At 43.3% G+C, this 22,681-nt stretch overlaps 1 protein-coding gene and 2 long non-coding RNA genes across 7 annotated transcripts in view; 1 reads left to right on the forward strand and 2 right to left on the reverse strand.

Moving 5' to 3' along the window:
* Positions 1-216: 216 nt before the first annotated feature.
* Positions 217-22,681, reverse strand: part of LOC135246092 (uncharacterized) — a 25,444-nt gene continuing 2,979 nt past the window's right edge. For both annotated transcript variants that reach the window (XR_010327494.1, XR_010327493.1), the window contains 2 exons: positions 2,882-3,014; positions 217-1,309 (listed from right to left, as the gene is read on the reverse strand). This is a non-coding gene — a long non-coding RNA (uncharacterized LOC135246092). The remainder of the gene's footprint in view (positions 1,310-2,881; positions 3,015-22,681) is intronic.
* pus7l (pseudouridine synthase 7 like) lies at positions 4,179-10,323 on the forward strand. Of its 4 annotated transcripts, none has more exons than XM_064319585.1 (9): positions 4,179-4,574; positions 5,107-6,010; positions 6,556-6,715; positions 7,178-7,373; positions 7,542-7,640; positions 7,940-8,021; positions 8,222-8,517; positions 9,081-9,134; positions 9,849-10,323. In XM_064319585.1, the coding sequence occupies exons 2-9, from the start codon at positions 5,131-5,133 to the stop codon at positions 10,176-10,178; spliced, it is 2,097 nt and encodes a 698-aa protein (XP_064175655.1). In that variant the 5' UTR covers positions 4,179-4,574; positions 5,107-5,130; the 3' UTR covers positions 10,179-10,323. The 4 variants fall into 4 exon arrangements, with proteins under 4 accessions (XP_064175655.1, XP_064175657.1, XP_064175658.1 ...); XM_064319587.1 differs by having other exon boundaries at positions 4,553-4,678; XM_064319588.1 differs by lacking the exon at positions 4,179-4,574 and adding an exon at positions 4,774-4,921.
* Positions 21,831-22,674, reverse strand: LOC135246094 (uncharacterized). The gene is made up of 2 exons (XR_010327496.1): positions 22,446-22,674; positions 21,831-22,053 (listed from the first exon to the last, which is right to left on the reverse strand). It is a non-coding gene; the product is annotated as an uncharacterized LOC135246094 (long non-coding RNA).

The following is a 22,681-nucleotide window of genomic DNA, read 5'->3' on the forward strand; positions in this document are numbered from 1 at the left end:
TTATTTTATTAAGACAAGGAGATTGTGGCAAAACATATGTAAACTACTCTGTGAAAGCTTTTGTTTAATGAATGATTTTGCAAGTGTGATTTCTGATTTGAACAAGTGATTCAAATTATCCTCCTATTATATTCCAGTGGTTCAATCATTAAATTCCAGCCTCTGAAGTTGGATTGTGCTGTCATTGTTCAATTAAATAACATTAAATAAGAACACTTTTACTTTCATTAGATCTTTATTGTCCCCAGAAGGCAATTAATGTGCAGCATTAAAATCCACATACGTTTGACAACCATGGAAAGATTCACATTACAAGGACAAGGAATAGCTTTAAAGTTAGAATATGTATAAAGGAGTAAAATCAGTACAGAGTACAATTCAGTATGGACACATAATGCATGGTGCCGCCATAGCTGCTGTATTAAAGCCCACATACATATGTTGTCCAGTTTTAGTTGCAGTTTAGTTGCTGGAGGATGAGCATTATCTTTAGTAATGTGGGGACTAAAAAAATACGAACAAAATAAATGACATGAAATCAATTTCAAACCGTTTCAGTGTTACTCACTTACAAAACTACCACATATAATTACATTTGTATTTAACGCTTTGCATTTTAAATTCCACTCATGTCGTCTAGTATGTTTTAGTACCTTGTAGTGTAGTGAGTACCTGCTCATCCAAATATGAAGACACCTGGTGGACAATAATAATAGAATACATTTTGAGAAATGTGAAGAAAAGTCGGGGGTGTATATTGCAACAATATACAGTAATTCCTGCAGGGTTGTGCTCAAAAATAATATTACAAAGTATTAGCAAGCCTTAATAATTCTCACAAGTGGTCGTAGTTCTCATGGACAGCACTGCCGTGATTCCAAAATGAGAGTATACCACAAAAATCATATCCTGACCAAAAAGGATGTTTAACTGACAGACTAACGTCCGGATTATGAATGATAATAGTCCAATAGACAGACCAGCAAGTGAGAGTGCGCAACATAATTAAAGTACTAACATAAAATTCACATATGCAAAACTTAATAGGTACATATACAAATAATACAAAATACAAAATAAATCAAATACATAATATTAATAATCCACAAACTGAGTCATAGTCAAACAGCTACCGCCCATATAAAACACAACATATGAATCAAATAATCATGTTCTTAAGGTGTGCTAGGGGGTGGGAATAAGTCTTTTTCAAAATGAATTCATGAGTTCCTCTGACTTCAGATGCTGTGTGAAGATGTGTGTGTTCATGTGATGCTTCAAAGATTCCTCCTTGACGGAGGCAGGCATCCTGAAATGATAAGAAAGCATTTGAAAGAAGGCCATGATCATATTCCATTACATAACACTTATTTGGCAGACGCTTTTATCCAAAGCGACGAAGGCCTACAATAATATATGAAGTATATGAAGACAAAAAACTTAGTTATATCGTTTATGTAGCAAACATACGAGGACTCCTTGAAGACACGCGATTACGCATAGTTTAATATATTTATTTTGCTTTAATTATTCCTCCAAACACATTTCTTTCGAATTATCGTCTTCATAAACACAATTTAGCATCTGAGATTGAAAAATGGCATTGTCTATATCACGTGTTATTTATGAAAAGTGATTTTCTCGTAACTTTTCAGAGGTAAGAAAGGTAAGAGGCATTTTGATGATTTTCCACAAAAGACATTTGATGATAAAGTGAAATGTGAAAAAAATGTTTTGGCAAGGCTGGGGATCATTTCAACATTTCGACAAATACAGATACTTTCTCTTCCAACAAAAATGGTACAAGGGACAAACCAAACCAAAATATATTTTGCCTTAAAATAACCGCATCAACAACTGAGATCCGCGAGCCTACCTTCTTCCTAGCAGTGTGTACGCCCCCTATTGCCTTAAACACAGAATAAATCCAAGTTGGACTATATTTGTCCTACCGGCCCTGGCCCCTGTCCCACTCGCCCAGGCCCCTGTCCTACCTGCCCCTCCCGCGTCCTTTGTGATAGGTGCTGACTATATGAGCTTATGATACTTCATTAATCAATTAATGATTCAATTGATGAACTATACAAATACTAAATGACAATATCAGCATAAATGATTAAAGTAGTATCTTGTTATCAACAATGCATTTTGTTATACTGAAAATACAGTCAATGTTGTTTTATGTAAAATGAGTTCATTCCAAATTAGCCGTAGGAACATACAGGGTCTGTGGTCCTCTGTACGGGCCCAGAATTCATCAAAAACATTTCTAACGATGACATTTTGATTTTGGTTGAAACTTGGTGCCGAAAAGATGCCCTCATCCACAGTGCCCCAGGTTATGATGAAATTACAGTGCCCTCTATAAAATTAAGAACAGTACGACAAGGCAGAAACTCAGGAGGAACACTGGCGTGGTACAAAGCGGAACTTGCAGAACACATGACAGTTACTAAAAAAGAACAATCTCACTTATGGATATAACTGAATAAAGAAATGGCGGATTGGGAAAATAATACATACCTGTGTGCAAGCTTACGATGGCCCACATTAATCTCCATACTATAATGAGCAGTTTTTTTAACGCTCTGCATATTTCTTTTAACAGAAATATGCCATTTCCAGGCCCAGGGAGATGTGTGACAGTGTGGGGATTTTAACACCAGAACAGGGACAGAACCGGACTGTATCGACACACAGGGAAACATTCATGTGTTTGGGTACACCCCCCTATACCTCACACCAACCGCTACAAAAAGAAATAACCCCAGACAATATAATAAATAAGAACGGTAGAGAGTTAGTGCATCTCTGTCAAGCCACAGGTCTGTATATCCTTAATGGCAGGATCAGAGGGGACTCTTTAGGAAGGTTCACTTACTGCTCAGCTCTCGGGACGAGTGCTGTTGACTACGCCGTCACTGACATGGACCCCTCCTCCACCAGCGCATTCACTGTCAGGCAACAAACCCCCATTTCAGGCCACAACAAATTCAGGATATTTCTGAAAAGAACTGGAGACTGCAGAAATTAATACACACAGCCATGTACGCTGTATAATCTTAACCAATAATACAGATGGGCTGAAACAAGTGCAGATAAACTCACCAAAGCAAAGAGATCAACTGAATTAATGAACTATTAACAGAAAATGCTCAAAGAAACATAAGAATATTATCAAATCATAAACATAACAACTCAGATACACTCCACAGGTACTGTCAAGCTCTAAAAGAAATCAAAAATACCCTAAAATAGAAAAAAATAAATGACATACATAAAACATTTAACGATATTGAAGAATCCAGTTCTGGGATTTGTGGAACAATTTAAGCACAGCAAAACAACAAGAATTAGCCACCAGTGATGGAGCTATTTTGGAACAATACTTTGAAAATCTATACTGTGAAATCAGTCAAAAAACACATCATATTGCGATTAAAGAATGGCTAAATAAATTGGAATCAACCGTAAATGACTGTCAAAATCCACTTGATAAACCAATAGAGAGACTGTGAGTGTGAGAGAGGAGAGACTTTGTGTCTGTGAGAGAGAGAGAGAGAGAGAGAGAGGAGAGACTGTGTGTGTGTAAGCAAATGTGTGTGTGTGTTCTCACGCGAAGGTAAGAATATGGGAGTTAGTCATTACACATGAAAAACTGTTAAAAGAATACATTTTTAATCACTTATATTTTAGGGTATATAATGTAAAACAATTATTTAAACAGCATATTCTTCTACACCTTCTTGTATGGAAATGTATTACTCGTACACACAAAGGTTCTGCACAATTATTTGTTGCCATGACTAATGGACCACTTTATTTGCTTTATTTTAATTTTAATTTATATAACGAATCCTGAATCTGCTGTATGAAATCTTGTTTGCCAATTCAAGAGTGGTTAGGCAAGGGAAAAATGTTACATTCATGTGGGTCCCAGCACATTCAGATATCCCGGGAAACGAGAGAGCAGATACGTTGGCAAAAGAAGCAGTCAAAAAGGGAAGTGTTGAAATCAATATCAAGTTATCAAAATCAGAGGGAAAGGGCATTGTGTGGGGAAATATCAATAAAGAATGGCAGCAGCACTGGGATCAGGAGAGAAGGGGGAGACATTTACATCTGATACAAAATAGAGTAGGCAGTGTAAGAAAGAGGGGAGGAGAAGAATAAGACACAGCAATTTACGCAGCACGCTTCATCTTATAGGTAAACATCCAACCGGTCTTTGTGAAATCTGTCAGGTACCAGAAACCGTAGAACACGTTATCATTAACTGCAATAAATATAGGTCGGAAAGGAAGGATATGATGGAGGAGATGGGAAGATTGGGGATAACAGGAGCAGGATTGAGGAATGTACTGGAGTGTGGTGCTAGTGGGCAGGGGAGGAGATGTTTTATTAACTACCTTCGGGGAACGGGACTGTCAATGAAAGTGTGACAGTCAATAAGCTGTAGGAGTTAACTTACTCCGCGAGATGGCAGTAATGCAACTTTCAAGGATTCTAGCTGCCGGTAAACAACACCGAAGAAGAAGAAGAAGAAGTAGCCCGCTAGTAGTACGCATTGCCATGTGAGTGTTGAACTGTTTTTCAATGCGTTATTTACGCCAATGTACAGTTTAATATGTAGGGTGTGAAGTTCCCTAACTAACTGAGACCGGTTCCATGTTTCATTGTATGTACAGACGGCTTTTGCGCGATTGTGTAGTGTGGCATTCGGTCCGCCGGAGAGGCCGGCTGGTGGGAGAGCACACGCACCTGGGCTGCCATAGCTAATCAGCCCAGGTACTTGTGCTCTCCCCACCAGCCGGCGGACCGAATTCCAAATGTTATCTAGAATTGAAAACAGCATGTGAAACATAGCAATGATGCTGCGTGGCTAGAGAGCGAACCCGCTTGGATGTTTGCTTTGGCTTGGGTTAGTTATGTTTGCCTGGCAGGCAGTTAGATATCTCCGATTTCTGGATTTTGTCAGTACTGTTGTGTGACTTGTAAACCGACTGTTCCGCTGAAGACTAAAGCGGACTAAAATCCTCCACACTTGAAAAATCGATGTTTTTAACTATATGCGACTTTCTCATACCGAACTCATTTCTTGAACAGGACTCCAGATGATTTGAAATCAGAATGGAGGAAGAGGCGAAGACAGACTCTCTTGCCCTGGAATGCTTTATGTCTGATCACCAAGGCTTCTTTGGTAGCATCAAAAACTCAACTAGAGACTTTGTAGTGACTGAAATAAATATCAGCGGTCAGTTAGTAACTGAAACAACTTTGTTGGAGCATGTCACGCCTCAGCTCTCCGACGGCAGCGGACAGGTGTGCCTCGGTGGCGAATTAAAGATTGAGGGACAGGTCAGCACTTTAACGACAGACTGCGCCAGCGAGGAGACTGATTCCACGCCGGGGGAACTTGACTGTGCCGTGGTAGACTGTCGTAACTCGGACACCACTGCAGCATGCGACGATGTTTATGATCTGGAAGGAGTTTTGGGTCATGCCGTGAACGAAGCACTGGAGCAGTTTGCAGCATCGGCGCGCGATGCACCCCGACTGGTTGAAACTGCGAAGAGCGCAGAACTATCCCTGGGCACGTTTCCAGAGAAACACCAGCGAGCCCTCGTGCATCGCGCCGTGCGGCACTTCTTCCCCTTCTTAATGACGCTGACGAACAAGACCGAGGTTCTGGTGAAGGAGGACCCCGATTACGAAGAGCTGGCACGACTGGTTTCAGAGGAGGAGGCTGAAGATTTCTTTCGGTTTATAGACGCCAAAGTCCCGAATGCGTCGTTCACGTTCGCGCAGGACGACAGCAAAGAGCACAGGAAGGCGGTGCATCATTTTCTCAGCAAACGTTTCGGTAAACTGGTGGAAACCAAGAGCTTTAGCGACGTCGCCGGTCATGGCCTGCAGAAAACTTCAATCACTGTGCGGTTCAGAGCGAGATCAAAACCAGGCAAGAAGAGGACAGCTACCGATTGTCAGGAAGAGTGTGCTATTTACACAGGTAAAGGAACAACTCAAGTATTTTTTACATAGTACAAAAGTATAGTGCAACAACATAGTACACTTGTTGATAAATAATTGTAAATGAAGAATGTTGAGTACTGAGTTCATGTTTCAAAATTGCTTACTTTTTGACGTTTGCATTTTAAATAGTTGGAGGTCTTTGTTTGGGGGCGACATAGCTCAGGAGGTAAGACCGATTGTCTGGCAGTCGGAGGGTTGCCGGTTCAAACTCCGCCCTCGGCCTGTCGAAGTGTCCTTGAGCAAGGCACCTAATCCCCAACTGCCCTGGCGAATGAGAGGCATCAATTGTAAAACGCTTTGGATGAAAGCGCCATATAAACGCAGTCCATTTACCATTTGTTTACACACATTACGAGCAATGCGTTACGGGATTGCTGGCTCTTCAAAGGCCCCTTTTTGAAAAGGGCTAAGTGCCAAGTGTTCTCGGCATCCCAGGAAACAGCGAGAATTTTGAGATGGCGTTTTTGCCGGTGGAGGTTCCGTTGAATTTGAGATCCGCTCTCGTTTTTTTTTCCCCGCCAGGGTTCACGCTGCGGAAGGAGAACCTGGAGACGCTGGAGGCGATAGGCTACATGGCCGCTCTGCTCGGCGTGCTCCCGTCGGACTTCACCTACGCCGGCATCAAGGACAAACGGGCCCTGACGCACCAGTCCATGGTGGTGAAGAAGATCTCCCCGGAGCGGTAGTGTGCTCTGTGCTTTCCGGAACGCTCTCTGGCTTTTGTGAAATAGTGCAGTGTGCAGCCCGGGAAGATGAAATGCGTGCGTGATTGCTTTTTTCCTCCTTGTGTTTAAAGTGTTCATTGAGCCGCAAGGAGAAGCCCACTGAATGACACCCAGCTGATTGGTTAAAATGTAAATGTCAGCATTACTTGCAAATTCAACATGGCCTCGCAAAAAAAAAAAAAAACCTTGCTTCCAGGATTTAAAAAAAAAAAAAGAATTAAAAATCTTAACCGAATGGCGTGAGCATGTACTTTGCATTCTGTGCTGATTTGGTGGATTAAGTTACTTGGTGAATTGAGGTACATTTCTGTGTAGCATGTATCGATGTGCGTGCTGTGTACATCATTGTGCTGCGTTATGTTGTTGGGAAATGAGGGTGTTGTGTTTACTGGTGTGTGTGTGTGTGTGTGTTTGTGCAGGCTGACGCAGAAGAGCCCCGAGTTTGAGAAGAAGGGGATCCAGCTCTCTCACATCCAGCCCGTCTCCCAGCCCCTCCACCTGGGCAGGCTGAGGGGGAACCGGTTCCAGCTGGTCGTCAGGGACCTCCGGCCCCACGGGCCCGGCTCCGGCGCCGACCTGCCGCGCCTCGTCCGCGAGGCTCTGGACAACGTCGAGGTGATCGCGGCCGACCTCGCCGAAAATCAAACGTCCGGTCGCGTCTGAACGTTTTGGCCAGCGTGAAACGCTTTCAGCGGTTTTAGCTAAAGGCCTTTTAGTGAACCCAAAAGCTTGCGCCGGACCGGCTGTGGCCTCACCTTTGTTCCCCTGTGCCTCTCCTTGCAGGCGAAGGGCTTCGTGAACGCGTACGGGCCCCAGAGGTTTGGCGCTGGCCAGGGCGTGAAGGCGGACCAGGTTGGGCTGGCCCTTCTTAAAGGGGAAATGGTACGAGCCTTCGTTTAAGCTGTTTGCGCCGTGGTCCCCCCCAAAACAACCCTCATCAGATCTTATGATGGAGAAGTTCACCTTGCTCTTGGATGAACTAGTATGGAAAGCTGGAAAATTGGCAACAGATGTAAAAGTATTTATTACATTTTGTGTAAAATATGCTACATTGGCCTGAAATATCCAAAATCTATTCGGTTAATCTCTACAGTATGTTGAATTGTTGGACTCGTAGGCAGGATACATGATTGTGGGGAAAAAAGCGTTTGATTGGCTAGATCTGCTCTCATTCCCGTCAGGTGACAGCTGTCCGGCTGTTCTTTACTCCAGACGAAGGGGATGACCTCCAGAACAGGGCCAAGAACCACTTCCTCCAGACAGGTGAGAACAGACTGCAGGTCCTGTTCCCACACTTTAGTCCCTATATGTTCCCCTTGTTGTCCCACCCCCAGTAACAAGCCGCTCCCCCCACTTCCATTAACAGGCCCCCACCACCACCCAATCACAGCGCTCCAGTAATAGTTGGCTGTTATTAACGACTGGCATAGTGGCCCGTCCTGACTTGGTCTGCCGTTCTGCAGGCAACGCCAAAGAGAGCCTGGCCCTGATGCCGGGGCACAAGGTTCGAGAGCGGCTGGTGCTCCGCGCCCTGCACCGCTACGGGACGGGGCGGGAGGGGTGCGCCCGCGGCTGGCTCAGCCTCCCCCACGGCACGCGGGCCTTCTACGTCCACGCCTACTGCAGCCGCGTGTGGAACGGGGCCGCCGCCTTCCGCCTGTGCCGGCTGGGCCGCGGGGCCGCCGCCCTGCGAGGCGACCTGGTCTGGACCCGGGAGGGGCGGGGGCGGGGCCAGGGCGGGGAGCAGACTCCCCAAAAGGTGAGAGGCGCGCCTCCGAGAACCTGCCGCACAAAATGTTTTAAGGCTGTGAAAGTGCAGCGTTGATGGGGGCGTCCCGTGGCGTAGGCTGTAGGGCACTGACCACGTGCTCATTACGAACCGCAGCGTCAGTGGCTTGAGTCCCCCCCCCCATTCTCCCTCGCTCCCCAATCTTCCTGTCTCTCTACAACGTCCTGTTTATTAAAGCTGAAAAAGCCCTTAAAAATACATTTAAAAAAGGTGCAACGTCCACGTGAGAGTGAATAGTGTGTTAACTGTGCATTATTTTGTGTTGCTGTGCTGTTAATGTTTCTGCCAAATTGCTTCACTACCCAGTGAACAGCTAGGACTGAAAGTGATATCTCTCTTTGGCCGTTCAGTGTTTGTGCTCACCACACGTTGGCTGTGAGGGGACGGTTTGCTTTCTGGAGCTTTTTGGTGCTTCAGTTTTGGGGGGAAGTTTTTGATTGGCCCATGCAGGTTTTGTGTACGTTGATTGGTATGTTAGACATTCCCAAAGCCTGTGTAATGACCACTTCCTGTCTTTCTTCACCTTCCCTCAGGTTCACGTTGTGACGGCCGCAGAAGAGGCAGAAGGTGTGTTCTCCCTCAGTCAGGTGAGTGTCCACTCCTCCTCCCGGAGCTCATCCCTCCATTTTCACCCCCTTTTTTCACCCGGGGGGACATTTCACGATAAGCTTTTTACACTAATTCACTTGCGTTCTGATGAAAAAATAAAAATTTTTGCCATAATATGCCAGCTCACAATAATAACACAATGTCATAATAAGATGGTATGTCGTTCATAATTTTATTTGGACACTTGTAACAGAAACAGAATGAAAAAGCGGGATAGAATAAGCCACGAATAATGTTTTGGCTTTCTGATCAAAACAAATTTTTTCCACACAGGCTGTTAATATTTAAAAAAACCCTCGGAGCAATTTCTGTTTTAATATACTCATGTTGAATTAAGCATTTTTTCTTTGAATCTCGCTGTGTTACCAATGGCTGTGTAAATATGGTCAAAAAGCAACACATTTCAGACACCGAAAGACGATTGGCCCAAAAGAACAGGAGTAATTATTTTGTTGTTGTTAGTTGTGATTGCTGTCGTAGTCTTTTTTTTAAAGAGGCCTCATAATATCGGTGTTCATAGTATGCAGTGTATTTTTCTTCCCCCTGCATTTTTGGCTCTTTTTCTGTGTATAAAAAAAAAAAAAAGCACAGTGTTAACAGTACTGTGTTAAGGTGACCACAGGACAGAGTTTGGCCCCCTGGGTCATGTTTGGCCCCCGGCCCTGATTGAGGAGGCCTCTGCCGTCCTTCAGGTGGTTCTGCCCATGCCCGGGAACGCCGTGAAGTACCCGGAGAATGCGCTGGGGCCCTGGTACCGGGAGAGGCTGGAGAGGGACGGCTTGCGCGACTGCAGGTTCCGGGTCACTCCCCTCAAGCTGAACGTCCCGGGCTGCTACCGCCCCCTGCTGGCGTACCCGCGGAACCTCACGCGCCGGCTGCAGGGTGTCCCGGGCGGCGGACCTGCGGAGCGCGACGACCCGCTGGCGCCCCCCGCAGGGCCCAGCCTGGCGCTGTCCTTCGACCTGGACGCCTCCTGCTACGCCACGGTCTGTCTCCGGGAGATCATGAAGTGCGACCCGTGAGGCGAGCAACCCCCCCCCCCCCCCATCCAGTGCCAGCTCGAAAAACTTCAAACGACATGGATTCTCAGGTGTCCGTTTCTGCATCGTTCTGGACACAATTGCAGAGGCGCCTGTACGTACGGACGGGCGCGTCACGCGTCACTTCCTGTGGTTGCACAAACAAATTTGTCTTGTTCTTAATTCAGAAGCCGGTGCAAATGTCCAAATGTTATGTTTCTTGGGACGGTAAAGTGTAATAATGCAATTTCCATTTGTGAATTTCAACACTGTAATAAAATAATCTTTCTGCTTTGACAGCTGTTGTTCCTGTTACTGACTACAGGGGGCAGCAGTCACACGCAGGTGCTTTGTTCTTGTACATTCAGACCATCACATGGTATTTTACCATCAACTCGGTTCCACGAGTGCTTTAAAGGGGAAAGATGGCAGTAACGCAACTTTCAAGGATGCAAGCTGCCGGTAAACAACACCGAAGAAGAACTTGCGAATGTTCTCCACAGCTACAGCGTTTGAGAAGAAGGTAAATTACAAATGTTGCTGCAATCCGACGTTAACAATGTAATAATGGCTTCCAACAAACTTGAACTTTACTCGGAACACAGCTCTAGTTTGCAAGAAAAATCGATGTTTACAAGTTTACGTCGATGAATGGACACGCTGGCTAGCTAGCTGTGTAGATAGCATTAGCTAGATAGCCATCAGTTAATGAGTATGGATGTAACTTGCCCACCCCGTAAATGTTAGCTAATGCTTTAGTTTATACTTTAGTATTTTGTCACGTACAAGTCTTCTATGGTTACTATTTACAAAGTATAGTCCAACATAAATGTATCTTGTTTCTTGCTACCTGCCCTAGTATTTAACGCTCCATTGGCTAGCATGAGAAAAAATTGATTCGTTATTTTAATGAAGTTAACTAAGATACAAAGGTGAAAGGATGTTTAAGCTTTCTATAGCCTCTGCATGTGGTGACTGCCAGTGAAAGTGTTTTAATGTAGGCCTACGTGTAATTCAAGATGGGGAAATTGGTTTATGTGCAGTTCTGTGAAAAGTATTTGCCTCCTTCCCGTTTTCCTCTGTTATTGCATGTTTGTCACACTGAATGGTTTCAGATCTTTTGACAAAATGTAATATTAGACAAAGGCAAACTGAGTAAAGACGAATCACATTTAAAAAAAATTATTTAATTTATTTAATGAAAAAAGTTATCACTAATATCAGACATCAGTTCGGTTTGGCTCAAGTTTATCTGCCATATTCTGTAGGAACTGAATTGGAATTGGGGTGAGTAGAGCTTAAAAGAGAATGTTTTTAAAAAATCTATCTACAATACAGACATTACACAAGAGAAAAAAGCAGGCATTAGATAAGGTAAATTAAAAAAAAAAAAAAAAAAATGTACTGTGGAAAAATAGGAATAATCTCTATGCGCAAAAAAGCAATGTGACAGCCACTACTACTACTGAGTAAAAGGCACTAGTGATTATTATTGAGACTACGCACCATGGTGGGAAAGAAGCTATGGCGCAGGCGGCTGGTGGTAGCCTTAATAGACTGGTATCGTCTGTGACTAACGTTAGGTTCACTTATTAGAGTGCCTTTTAAGGATTATTAGACTACCTCTGGTTGGTTATATTCGTTTATAGCTAGCTAGCTAACGTTAGCCTCCTAACGTAACAACTCCTAAGCCTTTCCACGGTCGCCTAGGGTCCTGTGCACTTAACTGGCATTCTAGTTTCTGTTAGTACTGTTGCTTGGTAACCCTGATACTTTTCTCAAGATCAGGTTTTTTGTACAAGGAGCCGTCGGCTGGTTTGAAAGCAGTTGAACGCGCACCGAGTTTATCTTTCACGTTTCTTTTGAAGGCTTTTGGTCGGGCTGTGTTCAGCTCTGTTGCTTGGCACACGTGTATCGATCCACAAACTAATTGAGTCTATTGTGACATCACAATGCTCGGCAGGGTCCGGGGTCGCGTACTCTGAGCAGCGCTGCAGAGAGCTCACTTGCTTTTGTGCTTTCTGTCTTCGGCGTGTATATTCCGCGGCAGCAGAAAGACGGAGGCATGATTAGAGTTGCCATTTTGCTATTAGGCCTGTCTGTTGCATTATCCCCATTAGGCTGATACCCCTAGCAGTTGTTATATTGTTTGTGATTCCTAAGCACATAGAGAAGGTTTGGATTCTGAAACCTTGGATTTATACAATATGTCATCTGTATACATGGATAGTTTGTATTCTTGATTGCTGATTTGTTAACTGGTGGTGGAATCTAATATTCTGATTTTGCAGGCTTGTGGTTCTACTGCTAGCTTAAGTAGTAGTGGTGACAATGGACAACCCTGTTTTGTGCCCGGATGTAGATTGAATGTATGAGAATTATGCCGTTTGTAGATATGGAGACGTGTGGATTGTTAAAAGAATATTTATTTACTCTGACTCTGTCTTTCTCTTTCTCTCTCACACACACACACACGCATACAGAAACACAGTCTCTCCTCTCTCTCACACACACACAGCCTCTCCTCTCTCACACACACACACACACACACACACACACACACACGCATACAGCAACAGTCTCTCCTCTCTCACACACACAAACACGCATACAGAAACAGTCTCTCCTCTCTCTCACACACACACACTCTCCTCTCTCTCACAAACACATACACACACGCATACAGAAACACAGTCTCTCCTCTCTCACACACAGACACACAGCCTCTCCTCTCTCACACACACACACACGCATACAGAAACACAGCCTCTCCTCTCTCTCAGACACACAGCCTCTCCTCTCTCACACACACACACGCATACAGAAACACACCGGGGACAGACGATTTTTGACAAACTGACTTGTTGGAAAGGTTGGCATCCTATGACCGTGCCACATTGAAAGTCACTGAGCTCTTCAGTACCACCCATTCTGCTGCCAATGTTTGTCTATGGAGATTGCTTGGCTGTATGCTTGATTTTATCTGTTAACAATGTGTGTGGCTTAATAGCCAAGCCCACTCATTATAAGGGGTGTCCACATACTCTTGGCCATGTAGTGTATGTTGGAATCTGGGTGCGAATTATTAAAATGACAGTTTGAAGGGCCACCACCTTAGATCTGTTCGGGAGACAGTACATACAATCGTAAGGGTGTTGTAGTTTGTACACAGTCCCAGATTCACTGTCACCAGTTCTGCTAGCTCTCCTGTGCCTGGGGAGAGGAGGGGGGCCATGCAGCTCCCCTGTCCCTTTAGGAGGGGGGGGGGGGCAATTAGGATTTGTGTGAAATGTGACCTTTCTCAGGAAGGCGATTGGGAAACCCCAGAGGAAAATTTTGGGGAAGAGCTGTCACCCAGTCTGCTGCCGTGAAGTTTGGCCTTGGCGATGAAGAGGATGAAGATGATGACTGCCGCCTCCCTGAGAGGAGCTGGTGGGGGGCTTAACAGAGAAACAAAACAAACACCAGCAGATAGTCGCATACACAGAGGCACAGTTTAGGACAGTGGTCTTTAACCCTGGTCCTGGAGAGCTACAGGGTCTGCTGGTTTTTGTTTTCACCTTAAAATCAGCACCCAGTTGAGACCCAAGACACCGGGTGAGTTGAGTAAACTGTGTAATCAACTGCTCTAATTGATTCATGAAGTGCAGAGTCACTATGAAAACCAGCAGACCCTGCAGCTCTCCAGGACCAGGGTTGGAGACCACTGGTTTAGAACATACACAATACAATGTTAAAATACCTTATTGTTGCTGAAAGTTTGTTTTTTCATTATTAATGCCATTAAATCACTTTTTTTTCTCACAGTACTCATCTGGGTAGTATTGTGGGCATCTAACTGAGTTTGGCTTTGTTTGTTTTTGTTTCCACGCACCACGTTTTGTGTAGATTAGTCTATTATTGCAGCCAGTCTTACATAGTTCTACCTTTCTACAGTCAAATGACTAAAACTCATTTGAGTAGTTGTATGGGGGACTGACTGTAGAAGTGCACTAATGGAGAGTGGGGCCTGTACAATTAAATGCACAAAATCCTCCCAATGAAGTAGTATAACCCCATGATGGGTTGATGAAGGACTACACACTACTTTTCCCCCTCCAGTCAAGCCACACACACTCACTCTCACCGACTTTGCTCAGGTGCGGCACTCCGGGAATCGAACCATCAACCTCTACCTCCTGAGGATCGGTCTAACCTTCTACGCCACAGAGTCCTTCGCATGCATCAGTCATTTTTTCGCACACTTAAACAGCACAACGGACAAAAGCTGCCCAAACTGAAAGGGGAAAGCAGGGATTGAACCCCAGCCCTTTCGTCTGTGAAACAAGGACCATTCCTCTGCACCACCGTAAGTTTCACGTGCTCCCTTGTCCTTCCTGCAGGGAAATCAAGAAGGTGAGTCCTCAAAAATGGAAGAGAGCAAATAGAAGAAACAGGGCTCAAACCTTCAACCTCAGCATTCAGACCCCATGTCAGTGCCACCACACCACCATCATCTTGGTGGTCTCTCTGGTTCCAGCAGTGCACAGAAGGTAAGACTACAGAAATATGAGTAAAGTAAAGAACCAGGAAGCTTTGTGACTGTAAGCGAACGCATTGCTTCAGTGCCAATGTCTCCTATGCGATTCTGAGTGTTCTACAGTAGATAGAAGATGACGTGACCACAGAAACACACAAGAACAAAAGTCAAAGGTGACAGGTGTGCCTGATGTTAAGTAGTTGGTTAAAATGATGCCTTTGAAGGTTTTCCTCCACCGTGATTAAAAATGAGATGGTTAATCTAGCCGGTCCTACACTTCAGAGAACAACCATCTCCTGTGTTTTCATAAAGTGCGGTGGATGTGTGCTGGGGACAGGGCTTGTAAATGCACATTATTTTCATTTAATTAATGAAAGGTAACTGAGTGTATGTTCTGCAATTTTATTCATCTTTGAAAGTTGCGCTGTCATTGCTCGATAAGAAATACACAATAAGCACAGTTTTAGTTTCAGTAGATATTTATTATTCCTAGAAGGTTCATTGTGCGCAGCATTAAAAAACTTCATACATTTGACAACCATACTAAAAACAATCTTGGAACATAACGAGAGTGCAGTTACTTTCTTAATCTGACGTGCTCTGCTGTAATACCATTTTTTGTCCAGCAGAGACATTAACTAATCATTAACCTGTCGCTCCCTGCACTGATTCTACTGGTACACTACCCTGTAAACTACACCTTCCTGTAAACAAAGTTGGGCCCAGTTAAAACAAGCATTAAAAAAATAAAAGAAAACAAATTCAAAATCAAATCAAGATAATGGTGACACCTATGTATATTTACATATTATAATAACATGTTTAACTGGCTCAGACATGCCACACTCCCACATTGCCATTATGGATGTTTCCCTACCACCTATAAACATTGATTTAGCCCACAGTGCATCAACCTTAATCTTGTCTTAAACTGTATTCATCATTCTTCCGGCATTTAGATGTACAAACAACATCAAGTTCACTGCTTCTGGTGACCTTTCGCACGTTCAATGTTAGAAAGCCGAAATAATACGTTTATGTGCGTCAGTAAATTGAAGGATTGAGAAAATGTGTTGGTGTATTAATCCAGTAATGTTTTATCAGATTTATACCTTGCCACAATTAAGATAATTAAAAAGCTGTTTACGTGACAACTTCTCAAGTTGGAGTATTGCCTTAATCGGCTTGAGTTCTAATTATTATTCCATTTGCAAACGCAGCTGTGTTTTCGGTGCTTAAACAGTGATTAATGGCAGGTGCGCGGACAACCGGATAGTCTGTCGCAAATGCGTTTTATGTCCACCGGAGGGAGCCCTATCCATTGACTAGTTCTGTGCAATGAGTCAACTAATCCATTCCGTAGTCAGCTTTTCTACCCATTTAATACAGATGGCCCCACTTATATTCAGCATTAACATAATAATTTATGAAATGCCATACAATAGCACTGTATTTTAAAATGATAATACAAAATGTGGGTAATTTGGCCAAAAGGATCTGCCCTGATGTCCCCCACAGACCCAGAGCAGGTGCTCTTCCTCTTAAGCAAGGCGAGACAAGATAAAGAATGGAGTCATCGTGCTAATAGCTTTAAACGCAAAAACTTAAATAATTAAAAACTCTAAAGTGTTATTTTATTCTGAAATACAAAAAACAAAGCAAAATACATTAACTTAGTTTCCTAAAATTGGGCGCAGCATTAAATTTGGTGTATCAATCCAGTAATGTTTTCTCAGATTCATACCTTTCCACAATTAAGATAATCAAAAAGCTGTTTACATAAGAACTTCCCTAGTTGGAGTATTGCCTTAATCGGGTTCAACTCTGATTTAAGTGTGCATGTATAGCCGAGATCTGCGTTTTTCTGCGCTTAAATTGTGATTTATGGCCGGTGAGCGGATGAGAGGCTACTCTGTTGCGAGTGCGTTTTTTTCCCACAAGAGGGAGCCAAATCTATTGACTTGTACGCTGCAATAATTCAGCCAGTGCATTCCTGCAGGAGCTTTTCCTAGTCGTTTAATACAGATGCTCCGATTTAAACTTACATTTTTCCCATAGGGATTTAATTTTTTTTTGCCGTAAATAAGGTGTGTGGTTAACGTAAGTCTAGGAGAGGTCCACGTTTTGTTCTACGAGATAAACTACAACCATTATTATCACCACGGTAGATTTCTAAGCTGTTACGTGCTTTTAATAAGTAAGTTGCTATATTGAAACGAATTACTATTTAATTAATTAAATTAATACACACAAACGTTCTGCACAATTATTTGTTGTCATGGAAAATGGACCACTTACATTGCTTTATTTTTCTATAAATTTATAAGATGAAGGCCTCCTGAAAATGAAATTAAACGACATTTTACAAAAAGATTCATACGTTTAACGATGAGGTAAACATTTTGCGGAATGCGCAATGTAGCTCCAGTCCATAAAATGTACAGAGAACCTAAGAAATGACCATTGTCCCCTTTATTCGATTGATTACGTTTTGACCAACCGTGACGCATTATTTGTATTTTTGAAAGCATGGGATTTGTAGTCAGTAAGTAGTTGTGACTGCTAAATCGGATCTGACGTTGGACTTCGAAAGGCCATGTGCTGCACAACAACAGTGCTCGACCGGAAGGTAAATACATGTTTTGTTGCAAACCAAAGTTAACTGTGTAATGGTTGCCAGCTAACTTGAACTTTACTTGGAAATACACTTCTCTTTGATGTCCGATGTTGTCCTTACATTGCATCAATAAATGAGTAAGCTAGCGAGCTGTGTAGATAACATTAACTAGATAGCCAACCAGCTACTTAACGTAAGCAAAGTAGTTTGTTGTAAGCAGCCATGCCACTCCACTCCTGTTAATGTGGCTAATGTTTAATGCTTCTGGTCACGTCGTGAAGTATGCAAGTCTTTTGAGAGAGTTTTTTGTTTAAAGCATTCTCGTTGTAAGCCACTGTCAGTTTAGCTAACTAAACATGATGGCAGGCATGTTTGCTTTCTCTGGCTGTCCCTCTAATTTATATAAATTGGATAGCAGGCATGTTTACAGTGATGCACTTCAGTTAGCAGCAATAGCTAGCTGGTTTCCTTGGCTGAATTGATTGGTCTGATATTTTTGTGACTACAGCTTACAGTTAATGTACGGATTGCATCTGTCGTGTCAGGCATTATTCCATCATTATGTTCCAGACTTTCCAGATTTCATACCGTCTTATTATTACTGTGGTCAAATATAAGTACTGTACGTATAGTGTATGTTGTACGTACAGTAGTGGTCACAACTGACAGCCCTGTTTCGTGCCTGGATGTAGATTGAATGGATGTGAAATTGTGCCATTTGTAGATATAGAGACTTGTGGATTGTTACATGAAATATTTATATATTTTATGAACTTGGTCTGATTGTGAGTATATATTGTTGTTATTTTCATTCAATGTCCAGGCCACATACTGCTGCAGAAAGGGTACTGTTTTGTTTGATGAATATGGTTGCGCACACACACACATACACAGAGTCTCTCCTCTCTCTTTCACACACACACAACACAGAAGACTCTTCTCACTCTCCCTCTCAAACACGCACACTCAGACACACACACACACACACACACACATACACGCAGAAGACTCTCCTCTGCCACATACGCACACACACAGACACATGTGCATTGCACACGCACAAACACAGACACACAGTCTCTCCTGTCTCTCACACGCACACGAACAACACAGACACACAGTCTCTTCTCTCTCTCCCACACGCACACACACATATATATGCAAACACACACAAACAATCTCTCCTGTCTTTCTTTTTCTCTCTCTCACATAAACACAGTCTCTCTTTCTCTCATACACACACGCCGTCTCTCCTCTCTCTCTGTCTCTCATGCACACACACACACACACACACACACACACACACACACAGTCTCTCCTGTCTCTCTCACACACATGCCCACACACACACATATACACAGTCTCTCTCTCTTTCTCTCATACACACACAGTCTCACCTCTCTCTAACACACAGGCACTTATATATGCACACGTACACACACAACCTCTCCTCTCACACACACAATCTCTCCTCTCTCTCTCTCTCTCTCTCTCTCTCTCTCTCTCTCTCTCTCACACACACACACATGCACACACACACAAACATTTATATATACACACACACAGACACACAGTCTTTTCTCTCTCTCTTTCACACACGCACACACACACACAAATATATATGCACCAGCACACTCACAGACACATACATGCACAGTCTCTCCTCTCTCTTCTTCTTTCTCTCTCACGCACACGTACATGTACACACACACACTGTCTCTCTCTCATACACCCACATACACACACACAGTCTCTCCTGTCTCTCACACACTCACACACAGACACACACACAAACAAACACCCACACACACTCAACAGCTCACGTAGCGTGTAAATATCTGTCCTTGGTGGCCTACCTGTTTCAAGGCTGAACTGTTGTTGCTTCTATTTCCACTTCAACAATAATAGCACTTATAGTTCAGCAGGGCAGCTCTAGCAGGGCCAACATTTGACAAACTGACTTGTAAGTAAAGGTGGCATGACAGTGCCATGTTAAAAGTCACTGAGCTCTTCACTACGATCCATTCTACTGCCAATGTGCCTATGGGCCACCATCTTATATCCGTGTGGGGGAACATGTACAATAGATACAGTCGTAAGGGTGTTGTGGTTTGTACACAGTCCCGGATTCACTGTCACCAGTTCTGCTAGCTCTCCTGTGCCTGGGGAGAGGAGGGGGGCCATGCAGCTCCCCTGTCCCATTAGGAGGGGGAGGGGGTGGGGGTAGTCTCTTGGTGGTGGTGGGGGCTTCTACAGGTGGCCATTTGGACAATTAGAATGTAGCGTGAAACGTGAGCTTTTCTCAGGAAGGCAGTTGGGGAGAAACATTTGGGGAGAGCTGCTTAATAGAGTCCTGGAAGCCATAGACATTTCTGTGTGAAATGATCTGCTCGTGTTCTTTATCAGAACAGATACTGACACTGAGCAAGTGTGTCTGAACAGAAAAAATCTGCATGTATTTGTCAGCCTTTAAAAAATAGACTTTCATGTTATGGTGGGGTTCTAATACTTGCTCTGCTGTAAGTCCATTTTTTGTCCAGCAGAGGGAGACAAATCATTCACCTGTAGCACCCTGAACTAATTCCACCAATGCAGTCTTTCCAACCATCTTTTAACAAGGATTGTTAATGCCTCTGTTTTCATGTACATAATGTATGTTCATATGTAACATATTTTGATTATATTTTATTTTAAACATTCCCCCCCCTTTTTTCTCTCCAGCTTGTCTGCAGAAGCAGGAAGTCCCCAAATGGAGGCACTGTGTAAGCATGAGTTTGTTTTTGTTTGTTTTTGTTTCTATGCACCACATTTGGTGTATATTAGTGTATTACTACTGCCAGTCTTACATACTGCTACCTTTCTGCAATCAAATGAGTTCATTTGATTGCGTAGTAGTATGTGGGACTGTCAGTAGTAATGCACTAATGGAGAGTGGGGCCCAGTCAAAATTTTTTTTTTTTTTACCTTCAGAAAATTTTGAAATTTGCAAAAAAATATTATAACCCCCGTGTTGCATTCTCGGAATTTTCGGGGGGCCAGATTGCCTACCCCTCCACTCACACCACACACACACCTCCCCCACCCTTGGGGACCACCAACGTTGCTCAGGTGCGGTCTCGGGGAATCGAACCATCAACCTCTACCTCCTGAGGATCGGTTCAGCCCCCTACGCCACATACTCCTTCGCATTTGTTGCTCATTTTTTTGCGCATTTAAACAGAACAATGGACAAAAGCTGCACAAACTGAAAGGAGAGAGGGGGGATTGAACCCCAGACCTTGGCGCTGTGAAACAAGGACCATTCCTCTGTGCCACCGTAACTTTGACGGGTTTGCTTGTCTTTCTTGCAGTGAAATCAAGAAGCTGACTCCTCAGAAATGGAAAAGGGAAGAGGAGGAATCGGGGCTCGAACCCTCAACCTCCGCATTCAAACCCCATGTCAATGCCACCACACCACCATCATGTCCGGGTTCTCAGTCGGTAGTTTCCAGTGCTCTACAGAGACATTATCAATCGGATGAGATTTATAGATGAAGAGAGTCAAGAAGAGAGAGCTGGGCTCGAACTCTGTACCTCTGTAGCCAGAGGCGGAGACACTACCATTAAGCCACGGTGGGATTAACGAGTTCGGCGGTGATTTTTTGGATAGAAGAAGATGAGCCCAGAGGGACAAAAATAGGGAAGAGCTCTGAATTAACCGAATAACTCCGCATCCAAAGACGACAATTTTCACAACACTATTATCTTTGATATGGTTTTGGAGTCTCTGTGGGAGGAGGGGGCAGGGTTCAGGGGGTGGGGGGAAAGGAGAGGGAGGGAAATTGAACTTGCATCCTTCTGCTTTGTGGAGCGAGGTCCTGTTCCCTGCACCACAGAGCTCATCAAGGTTTATACAGACATAAACAGGAAGAGGTCAGCCTTGAGTCACAGATCCAGAGCAGGTGCTCTCCCTCTTGAGCAGACAGGCAAGGCCAGACAAGAGAAGTCATCATGCGTATAGCTTTAACACAAACACTTTCATTAAAAACTCTAATATGTGTTTGCTTTCTTTTAAAGTGTTTTAAAATGTAAAACACGTAGAATTATGTCCCTAAAACACGAAGAAGAGACTGTGGCGAAATATAAACCCACAGCATATCGTATGTAAGCTACTTTGTGAAGCTTTTGTTATATGTAAGGAATGCTTGTGCTGTTGTTATTTGAAGTCCCATCCAATCAGATGATCTAATTACTGGGGTAAAGGTGTGCCTGCAGGTAATTAGTTGGTTTAAAATGATGCCTTTGAATGTTTTCCTTCACCGTGATTAAAATGAGATGGTTAAGCTAGCCGGTACTACATTTCTGAGAACACTGATCTCCTCTGCTTTCATGAAGTGCTGTGGATGTGTGCTGGGGACAGGGCTTGTAAATGCACATTATTTTTATTTAATGAAAGATAACTCAGTGTATGTTCTGCAGTTTCATTAATCTTTGAAAGATGTGCTGTCATTGCTCAATAAAAAATACACAATAAGAACAGTTTTAATTTCAGTAGATATTTATTATTTTGAATTGTGCGCAGCATTAAAAATCTTCATACAAAAAATATTTTTGATCATAACGAAGGAGTGCAGAACTTTTTAAACCAGACTTGCTCTGCTGTAATGCCATTTTTTTCCAGCTGAGGGAAGCAAGCCCTTCACCTGTAGCTCCCTGCACCAATTCCACTCCAACGATTTCAACACAAGCATGTTTGGACTCCCCTGTAGAAGAAAGAGAAGTCCTAATTCTGAAACACCTTTCAATAACGTCTCTTTTCTGTATTTTTACATATTATATTAACATGTTCAACGGTCTCAGGCATGCCACACTCCCACATAGCCTCTGTGGTTTCCTACCACCTATAAACATCGACTTAACCCACAGTGCCCCAACCTTAATCTTTTCTTTTTTTTTTTTTTTTTTTTACTGTGTTGATCCTTTTTTACGAAATAAAGATATACAAACAACATCTAGTTAACTGCTTTCGATGACCTTTCCCACGTGCAGATTTAGAAAGCAGAAATAATACTTGTATGTCCGTCAGTAATTCTAAGGACTGAGCAAAATATTTGTGTCTTAATCCAGTAATGTTTTCTCAGATTTATACTTATACCATAATGAATATAATAAAGGTGGTTTACAGAACAATTTTCTCTCGTTGCAGTTTTGCCTTAATCGGGTTCAGCTCGGATTTTTAGTGTGCATGTATAGCCGAGAGCTGAGTTTTTCTGCGCTTAAATGGTGATTAATGACAGGTGCGCGGACAACAGGCTACCCTGTTGCGAGTGCGTTTTTTGTCCACAAGAGGGAGGAAAATCTATTGACTAGTACCCCTGCAAGTATTCAGCA

Source organism: Anguilla rostrata, chromosome 19 (genome assembly GCF_018555375.3).
Source record: "Anguilla rostrata isolate EN2019 chromosome 19, ASM1855537v3, whole genome shotgun sequence".
Classification (NCBI taxonomy): Eukaryota; Metazoa; Chordata; class Actinopteri; order Anguilliformes; family Anguillidae; genus Anguilla; species Anguilla rostrata.